At 42.9% G+C, this 10,385-nt stretch overlaps 1 protein-coding gene across 1 annotated transcript; it reads right to left on the bottom strand.

The window, feature by feature from the left end:
- Positions 1 to 8,644: 8,644 nt before the first annotated feature.
- Positions 8,645 to 9,622, bottom strand: LOC101147979 (heterogeneous nuclear ribonucleoprotein C-like 2). The gene has a single exon (XM_004024689.4). It carries the CDS (start codon positions 9,605 to 9,607, stop codon positions 8,726 to 8,728), a length of 882 nt encoding a protein of 293 aa, XP_004024738.4. The 5' UTR covers positions 9,608 to 9,622; the 3' UTR covers positions 8,645 to 8,725.
- Positions 9,623 to 10,385: the final 763 nt, after the last annotated feature.

Here is a 10,385-nt window from a genome sequence, read left to right as displayed (position 1 = left end):
TGAGTGTGAGATAGGGAAGTGTTGAATCTCTTCCTGATATTAGACAGAAAGAAAGAAAACTTGAAAGTATCTTTGTTGAGGGATCCTTGGCCACATCAAATTTCTCAAAATATTTCAGAGTTAAAACAGTTTTCAAAGACGGAGTTGACAGTCCCCAAGAAAACACAATAGAAATCTTCATGTATCCAATGATCACCTGCGTGGTATAATCTAATTTTTTTTGGTGTGGGTGTAGCTGAGTCTCACTTTGTCGCCCAGGCTGGAGTGCAGCGGCTCCATCTCAGCTCACTGTAACTTCCGCCTCTGAGATTCAAGCAATCCTCATGCTTCAGCCTTCCACGTAGCTGGGATTACAGGCATGCACCCCCACACCCATGTCTCCATTCGGGAGGAAGAATTACAGTGAGGATGTGATTGGTTTAAAATTAAGGTCAAAGATTCTCTTTGGTTAAGGTTTTTTGTTTGTTTGTTTCCTTTTTTGTTTTTAGCAGGGTCTTACTCTGTTGCCCAGGCTGGAGTACAGCAGTGGCGTGAGCATGGCTCACTGCAGCCTCAATCTTCTGGGCTCAAGTGATTCTCCCATGTCAGCAAACCAAATAGCTGGGAATACAGATGCATGCTACCCTGCCTGGCAAATTAAAAGATATATATATTTTGTAGAGGCTGACCACCATTGGCTCACGGCTGTCGTTCCAGCACTTTGGGGGGCTGAGGCAGGAGGATCACTTGATGTCAGGAGTTTGAGAGCAACCTGGCCAGCATGGTGAAACCCCACCACTACTAAAAATACAAAAATTAAGCAGGCATGGTGGCAGAGGGATGTAATACCAGCTACTCAGGAAGCTGAGGCTTGAAAATTGCTTGAGCCTGGGAGGAAGAGGTTGCAGTGAGTTGAGCTCTTGCCACTGCACTCCAGCCTTGGCAACAGGGTGAGACTCCATCCCCGCTTCAAAAAAAGAATGTTTTGTAGAGATGCATTTTTGCCATGTTGCCCAGGTTGGTCTCAAACCCCTGGGCTCAAATGATCCTCCCGCTTTGGCCTCCCAAAGTGTTGAGGTTATGGGCATGAGTCATTGCTCCCATCAAGAATTTTGAAATGACATAAACCAAAGCACAATCCAATTTTTTGAAATAAAGACAAAACTGCATATAGAGGAAAAAATTCAAATCTTCAAATTGTTCATATATATATATAAAAGACAGATATAGCTCGGTGACATCATAGGCTGCACTGTCCTCATCCCAGACCAGCTGACTATAGGTCAGATGGGAGTGTCCTTCCAGAAATGAGTGACTTACCAGATCTGGACTGAGTTTGCAGGGTGCTTAGACCTCAGGAAGAACCTAGCAGGAACTCCAGACTTGTAGACTTTGGGTCTCTCCTGTGGGTCTTCAGGAACTTTTATTGATCTTTCTAATCACAACTCCCACTCACACCCCTCCATGTATCCAGTGCTTGCTTCCAATCAAAAAGTGCTATCTGATTGCATTTCTGAAGCTCCACCCAGTTAATCTTGATTGGGTTTTTGGCTGTCCCCAGATTACTGGATTGAATCAGATATCCATTCATATCAGCTATCCATATTAAGTTCATGAATCAAGAAATTGACAGTGTTAGGAATAGGGTGGAAATCAAGAATTCACTCATTAAAGGCCGGGTGAGGTGGCTCACACCTGTAATCCCTGCACTTTGAGAGTCCAAGTTGGCTGGATCACCTGAGGTCAGGCGATCAAGACCTGCAAGGCCAACATGGTGAAACCCCATCTCTACAAAAACACAAAAATTAGCCTAGCATGATGGCAGGTGCCTGTAATCCAGCTACTCAGGAGGCTGAGGTGGGAGAATCGCTTGAATCCAGGAGGCAATGGTTGCAGTGAGCCAAGATTGCACCATTGCACACCGTTCTGGGTGACAGAGGTAAACTTTGTCAAAAAAAAAAAAAAGAATTCATTCATTCATGAACTCCACAAACACTGATGGAATTTTACTGATATATGACCTACATAGTCCTGAGTTTGAGGCAGGGAAGGGTTTGATCGGTTCCGGATATTAGACAAAAAAATAAAACCTGAAAGTACTGTTGGGAGATCTTTGGCCACATTAAAATTATAAAATTGTTTTATAGTTAAAACAGCTTTATAAAAACAGAGGAGTCGTCCCTACAAAATCAGAAAAAAAATCTCCATGTATCGAATGGTCTTGTGGGTTTTATATCACCTAAGGTAGCAATTTATTTGCTCCTGCTGGTGGAAGAGAGGTGCCACTGAGGGCTTGAGTGGTCTCAGGGCTTAGGTTAAGGCTTGTCTGGAAGAAATTGAAACCGTATCTCTAAACTTTATAAATTTAATCAGTGAAAAAGAGAGGGGTGGAACAAAAACAAACCAAGCTTGCAGCGCATTCAGCATTCACCAGGAGGTCAGCTTGCCCTCTGACCTGCTTCCTCATGGTTGCTGGCAGCCTACTGTCCCAAAATCGTGTAGAACTTAGACTACAATTCCCCTTAACTACGCTGCAGACAACAATTTAAGCATTGTGAAACATTAACTTTTTCATTTGAGATATTCTTTCAGGTTCTGCATGTCAGTGAAATTACTGATGCGAGCTGATCTGAAGGGCCCTGCAAGGCATCAACTCACCAAAGAATGCTGTTCTGATATCGTGATAACTTCATACCTCTTATTGCCATCAAACTACACCAACTTTCCAGCCCCTTGTTATCCAGGATCCACTGGAAACCCTCAGTACTCCTTGGGGAGATGAATTTGAGGATCTCCTCCCAGCCTCTCATTCAGCCACCTTGTGATCATTAAACTTTCTGCTGCAAACCCTGCTGTCTCAGAATATTGGTGAGCTACTGTGCAGCAGGCATAGCAACCTGATGGCCCTGTAACAAATTTATGTCAAAATTACAAAGGGAAGTGAAGGTGGAGGCTGGTCAGTGTTGAGCTGGGTGTTTTAATGGAATCCTGGGAATGAACGAAGACTTGGTAAATGTGTTGGGGGTTATTGAGAGGGTGGAGGAGGAATCTTTCCAACATTGCACTGAGGCTCCCTTGGTTTTCATACTTGTGACCAAGGATGAGTCTTTCAAAAAAATTTATGTAATTCTCCTCATTTTTCCTTTCAAAACCTTTGTCTTCCTTTACCTCCCCGAATAATCTCACATCTATTCCCATGGCTTTGCTCATTTCATAATAAAAACCCTTTTTTTTTTTTCTGTGGAGTCTCTTTCTCTGTTAAGTAGACCATATATTTTGTTGCCACACAAGATGAGTAACCTAGTTTTATGGAGAGAAAGGGACAAAAGAATCCCAATCCTCAACAGCTAGGGGTGATATGAAGGTCAGGATTATTCTTTGTCATATCTGCACCTGCATATTGCCAGTGAAAACCTGTAGGTCACATTAGGTAGACTTCCCAATTAATCATCTGTAGAAGGTCTTATGATTGGCTTACATCCTGTCCGTGAGTAAAGAATCTGATCTTGACTTCATGAGTGCCTGAGACTCTTCAAGTACTGATGAAGGCTTCACCCAGTGACAGTGAGAAGGACACTGATTTGATTCTGATCGTGAAGTTTTGCTGGTTGTCTTGCAAGGAAAATATTTTTGCCTGTCATGTTGTCATCTAAAGTCAATGATTGTAACCTCTGTATTGTCCCTTCCAATGGAAAAAACAAAAACAAAAAAGCTCAACTCTATTAGAGCCTTGCCAGGATAAAACAAAAGAAAATTAAAAAAAAAAACAGCTGATAGGAGGAGTCCCATTCCCTTCTTTCAACCTTTCTTATAAAAGCATTCCAACTTGTAACAGACTTTGGAAAACACTCATTTTGTCAGTGTGTGTCTTCCAGGTCGATCCTGACATTTAGCTTCCAGTGAAGCTTTATTTAATTATTTCTGCCTCAACTGCCTTAATGTCTATTGACAACAGGTTGCACGGTAATGGTTGGAATTGGGTTGGGAAGAAAAAATATTTCTGTGTGTTTTATAAAGTAATCCTTGCATGCCATCTCCATTGAAGAAAGAATAGTTTCCTCTCCAAATATGTCGTGAGTATTGATGCATCCAATAAATAAAACTATCATTTCATACAGTGGAGCTATAGATGCATTCTATTTGCCTCTAGAGTTTCCAATGAACCAATGCCTAGTTTCAGTAAGTTCTCTGATTATATGGCAGAGGGTAACATGGTCATGTTCTGACTCTATGTCTATGTCGATATCTATAGCATTCCCAACTACATAATGCATGTCAAACCAAAGAGTTTGATTCTAGTGGGAGTCTGGAACACTATCTAGGTTAGACCCAGTTACACTAATGATTTCTAGGCATAGAGATAAATTACCAGTAATGAAATCAATAATAGTCACAGGCCACCCATTTGCACCTATAGCTTCTTCTCAGTACCAAGTCATTTAATTATCAATATTAACCAACCTTCCAAAGGAAGGATAACAAACCTTATGATGAAGCTGGCATCCTCAATTGCTACCCAACTGTGTATGAGAGCAGGTTCTACTATTATTTGTGATCCTTCCCTTTCATGTAAATGACTCCATAGCCAGCAATTGCTTTGGTTAGTGAGAGTGGCTACATTTTGAACAGACCTTAGAAAGTGTTTGGTTTGAGTGATGAAAGTGCCTAACAATATAAAATACAGGTTTGAGAATTTTGTGTTAATACAAAACAAAACCAAGTCTCAGTCAATGGAAGAAGATCAAATGGAGTCTTGTTCCATTGTCTTGGAAAAGCTGTCTACCATGTGATGATGTCTGCTTCTAGGGAAGGCTTTTCCTCAGATATCTTTAAGTTTCAGTCATCTGGTACGGTCCCATCCATTGCTGCTCATGTGCAGATTTCCCTTGGTGTCATTTCCAAAGGATGCAATCTCCAAATGCTAGGGCAGGAAGATCTAAGCATCACTGAAAGCCTTCACCTACTGGAAATAGTCTTTGAAATTCTGCATCAAGGTCTTGCAGTATTGATTCATATTGTTACTGAATGATGGGCTCACTCTCCTAAGTGCATAGAACCCAATACTATGACACCATCTTTGAGAAAAGAAAAAAAAAATTCGGCCAGGTGTGGTGGCTCACACCTATAATCCCAGCACTTTAGGAGACCAAGGCAGGCAGATCCCGATGTCAGGGGTTCGAGACCAACCTGGCCAACATGGTGAAACCCCGCTTCTGCGAAAAATTCAAAAATTAGCTGGGTGTGGTGGTGTGTGCCTGTAATCCCAGCTACTTAGGTGGCTGAGGCAGGGGAACCCCTTGAACCCGGGAGGCAGAGGTTGCAGTGAGCCACTGTGGCACCACTGTACTCCAGCCTGGGCAACAGAGACTCTGTCTCAAAAATAAATAATAATAATCCAGTTTTCTTTGTCAGTTTAGCTAATTTTAGTTTAAAGATACCATTTGCTCACTCAACCTTTATAGAATACCAAGGATAATGAAGTTAATGCTAGTGTCATTGGATCTGAAAAATTTTATCTGTGTGATAACCTGCCCAGTAAACTGAATTCTCATACCATTAGAGATTTCTCCAGAATTGCCCCAGAAAGGAAACACATTTTATAATCACTTATTTGCTATGACTGCATCATCAGCCTTTCTAAAAAGGTAAGCTACAACTCATCCTGAAAATGGAAACACAATCACAAGAATTTTAGCCTTTTTACACGGCTCACTGTCATCATTGGTCCATGACAACCCCCTTTCTTGCAGCTATATATGTGTATGTCTACCTATTCATATCTATATCTAGATCTATCTGTTTCCTTTTATTACCATGATTCACTTCCACTCCCCTTTCCATATATAGCCACTCTAGTCTTTGACCTAGCCTTGAATTTGCATGTGACCTTATATAATATAAGTATATGGAAAGTATATAGCATATATACTTGCATTTTTATGTGTATTTATTTTAATCCACATATATGCTATAGCGTAGGGTGCTAGAGAAGAGGGCCTCACAATTAATTGTCCAGTCCCGGACACTTTGGAGAGTGAATGGACATGCTGTTATAATTATTAGTAGTATTTTTTGGAGATGGAGTCTTGCTCTGTGGCCAGGCTGGAGTGCAAAGGTGCTATCTTGGCTCAATGCAACCTCCACCTCTCGGGTTCAACTGTTTCTTCTGCCTCAGCCTCCCAAGTACCTGAGATTACAGGTGCCTACCACCATGCCCGGCTATTTTTTGTATTTTTAGTAGAAATGGAGTTTCTCCATGTTGGCCATGCTGGTCTCAAACTCCTGATCTCAGGTGTTCCACCTGCCTCGACTTCCCAAAGTGCTGGAATTACAGGTGTGAGCCACCGTGCCCAGCCTCTCACGTGCCTTTTTAAGTTGATGGGAAAATGACACCCAGGATAATTTATGGCCATAGTGAGAATTATTGGAAATCTTTAAGACTGTTTTTCTTACAAAACCACAATGGTAGGATTAAACAGTCTGAATGGGATGCTAGCATGTAGAGCCTTCTAAACTCTCTTTCTCTCCTTTTTTGGGGAATTTGGGATCTGCCTACTGATTACAATTAATTGCACTTTTTTAACTGTTTGATTAAGATTTTTTTTTTTCGACAGTCTGACTCTGCTGCCCAGGCTGGAGTACAGCACTGGTGTGAGCATGGCTCACTGCAGCATCAATCTTCTGGGTTCAAGGGATTATCCCACCTCAGCCACCCAAGTAGCTGGGACTACAGATGCATGCCACCATGTGTAGGGAAAAGAAAGATAGATCAGACTGTTACTGTGTCTATGTAGAAAAGGAAGACATAAGAAACTCCGTTTTGACCTGTACCCTGAAGAATTGCTTTGCCCTGAGATGCTATTAATCTGTAACTTTGCCCCAACCTTGAGCTCACAAAAACACGTGTTGTATGGAGTCAAGGTTTAAGGGATCTAGGGCAGTGCAGGACGTGCCTTGTTAACAATATGTATACAGGCAATATGCTTGGTAAAATCATCACCATTCCCCATTCTCGATAAACCAGGGGCACAATGCACTGTGGAAAGCCACAGGGATCTCTGTCCTGGAAAGCCAGGTATTGTCCAAGGTTTCTCCCCATGTGATAGCCTGAGATATGGCCTTGTGGGATGGGAGAGACCTGACCATCCTCCAGCCCAACTCCCATGAAGGGTCTGTGCTGAGGAGTACTAGTAAAAGAGGAAGGCCTCTTGCAGTTGAGATAAGAGGAAGGCCTCTGTCTCCTGCCTGTCCCTGGGAATGGAATGTCTCGGTATAAAACCCAATTGTAGATTTGTTCTATTCTGAGATAGGAGACAAACTGTCCTGTGTTGGGAGGTGAGACATGTTGGCAGCAATGCTGCTCTGTTATTCTTTACTCCACTGAGATGTTTGGGTGGAGAGAAGCATACATCTGGCCTACATGCACATCCAGGCAGAGTACCTTCCCTTGAACTTATTTGTGACACAGATTCCTTTGCTCACGTTTTATGCTGAGCGCCGGTCCCCTTGGCCCCCTGTTCTTTCTCCATACTTTGTCTCTGTGTCTTATTTCTTTTCACAGTCTGTCGTCCCACCTGATGCGATATACCCACAGGTATGGAGAGGCTGCTCCCCTTCAACCATGCCCATCTAATTTTTTAAAAAAGAGGCAGGGCATTGGTGGCTCACTGGTGTAATCCCAGCCCTTTGGGAGGCCAAAGCAGGTGGATCACTTGAGGTTAGGAGTTTGAGACCAGCCTGGCCAACATGGTGAACCGCCATCTCTATCAAAAATATAAAAATGAGCTGCTCATGGGGGTGGGTGGCTATAATCCCAGCTACTCAGGAGGCTGAGGCATGAGAATCGCTTGAGCCTGGGAGGCAGAGGTTGGAGTGAGCTGAGATTGTGCAACTCCATTCCAGCCTGGGTAACAGAGTGAGACTCCATCCCGCCCCTCAAAACAAATGTTTTGTAGAGATAGGGTTTTGCCATGTTGCCCAGGTTGGTCTCGAACCCCTGGGCTCAAATGATCCTCCCGCCTTGGCCTCCCAAAGTGTTGTAGTTACAGGCATGAGTCACTGCTCCCACCAAGAATTGTTTTTCTTTAAATTGCTGGTTTAATAAGGACTTGTTTATTTTGAGGAAAAAGGTCCCAAACATCAAGCTGTTCACAAAAATAACCCACAGTATCAACTTTAGAAAACACATTTTAAGAGTATAACACTAATTATTTTTCTGAGGATGCATTTGACATGCCAACTCTCATTCACAAAAATACATTGTTAGATTTTTGTTGAACTGCCCCACACAGCACACTAATATGGGGTGTAACACACATACTTCTAACTCCAAGCTGCTTTCAGGAGCTGCTCAACTCAATGAGATTGCCTTTGCAGTTAGGGAAGCAACTACTGAACTTATGTATGAAAGAAAAGAACTGTATTCCCTGCATAAAAAGAAATTATTTTGGAGACAGTTGATAAAAACCATACATCCTTTTTACTGTTAAGTCATAAAGAGGTGTCAAAATTAAAAGCAAAAATTACAGGGTAAGACTTAGGAAAACTTCTAGGAGCATCAAGGGAAGTGAAAATGGGACTAGGCGCAGGGCAATACGAATTAATGAATGTGGGAAGGACAAGGATGGGGAGAACAGTAAGCATGTGCTGAAGATACTAAGGGAGAGGATCTGGTGAAAAATTTGTTGTTAGACAAGCGCCTAGGTAAAGAAACAATGGGATAAGATTTCTCAACCCCACTATGTGCTTAAGAGTCATCCTGGCCGTTGGTGCTGTCTCTGTTATCCTCTCCTTCCTCAGCCTCTTTTTCATTATTCTTGATCAAATCCAGCTGGTTGTCCCCCTGATCTTCATTATCACCATCATCCAGTGGGTTCCCCTCCTCAGCAGAGTCTTCTGCACCCCCCTCAGACTCCATCTTTACGTGAGTCTCATCTTTCTTCATGGAGCTACTGCTCTGCTCCTCTTCTGACTTAGCATTTTTCACCTCTACCTCTTGTTTGCTCTGTTCCTTTTCAATTTTTTCCAGGTTATCCAGGAGAGAATCCACTTTCTGTTTTATCTGGGTCAACTCCTGCTTAATGGCCTGAAGGTCATCTCCTTTCAACTTTCCAGACTTGGAAGATCCCCGCTTTCCACTCTTAGAATTGAAGCCACTTTTGCCCCTTCGTGAGGTGTTTCCTGATACACGCTGACGTTTCGAGGGCACTACAGCCAGAGCAATGGGAGGAGGAGGAGGTACACGTGCTGGGAAACTGTACATCCCATCATAATAATGCCGTTGAAAACCATAGTCCAAGTCAAAAGAAGAGCCGTACATCTCTGCTGCTGATCGTTTCACACCTGCGTTTCCTCGACTCACTTTTGGCTCTGCAGCCAGGTTAATAACTGCAACCTGACTAGCAATCATTCTGCCATCCTCTCCTGCTACAGCAGCCCGGGCATTTTCCTCCTTATCATATTGAACGAAGGCAAAGCCCTTATGAAGAGAGCAGCCCGCAATTTTGCCATACTTGGAAAAGATCGCCTCCACATCCGATTTCTTGACAACAAGAGTGTTGAGATTCCCAATGAACACACGGGAGTTCATGGAGTGAGGATCCGTCTTGTTGGTAACATTGCTGGCCATTGTGTTGGATGATAAGGTTTCTCAAAAAGCCAAAAACAGGAGGGGGGAGGGAGAAGAGATTCGATTCTAAGTCTCCTACTGCCGGGTTCTACGTGGAGAAGCTGACTGCAGCTCGAGGCCAGAAATGCGGCCAAAACAGCTCAGTCCTCGTCTCTTCACAAAATGGCTCCCAACAAGAATTCTGAAATGATGTAAAGAAAAGCACAATCAACATTTTTGAAACAAAGACAAAATTGCATTTAGAAAAAAAATCAAAGCTTCAAAGTGTTCATATGAAAAAAAGAAAAAAAGACATGATATAGTTCTCTGCCATCGTAGGCTGCACTGTCACCGTTCTAGACCGGCTGACTGTAGGTCACATGGGAGTGTCCTTCCAGAAATTAGTGACTTACCAGATCTGGATGTAGTTTAGAAGGTGCTCAGACCTCAGGAAGAGCCAAGCAGGAACTCCAGGCTTGAAGACTTTGAGTCTGTCCTGTGGGTCTTTAGAAGCTTTTATTGACCTTTCTAATCACAACTCCCAGCCACGCCCCTCCCCATATCCGCTGCTAGCTTCCAATCAAAAAGCGATATCTGATTGCATTTCTGAAGCTCCACTCAATTAATCCTGATTGGGTTTTTGGCTGTCCGAAGACTAATGGATTGAACCAGATATCCATTCATATCACATACGCATAATCATTTCATGAATTAAGAAATTGACAGCGTTAGGGATAGAGTGGAAGTCAAGAATTCATTCACTCAAGGCCAGGTGAGGTGGCTCACACCTGTAATCCCA

The sequence above is a fragment of the Gorilla gorilla genome, chromosome 1 (genome assembly GCF_029281585.2).
Source record: "Gorilla gorilla gorilla isolate KB3781 chromosome 1, NHGRI_mGorGor1-v2.1_pri, whole genome shotgun sequence".
Classification (NCBI taxonomy): domain Eukaryota; kingdom Metazoa; phylum Chordata; class Mammalia; order Primates; family Hominidae; genus Gorilla; species Gorilla gorilla.
The sequence above is the reverse complement of the archived record's forward strand: the minus strand, read 5'-3'. Positions and strand labels throughout refer to the sequence as shown.

Bases quoted from the DNA above. Each gene is read 5' to 3' on its own strand.
- LOC101147979 (XM_004024689.4), bottom strand. From the start codon at position 9,607: ATGGCCAGCAATGTTACCAACAAGACGGATCCTCACTCCATGAACTCC.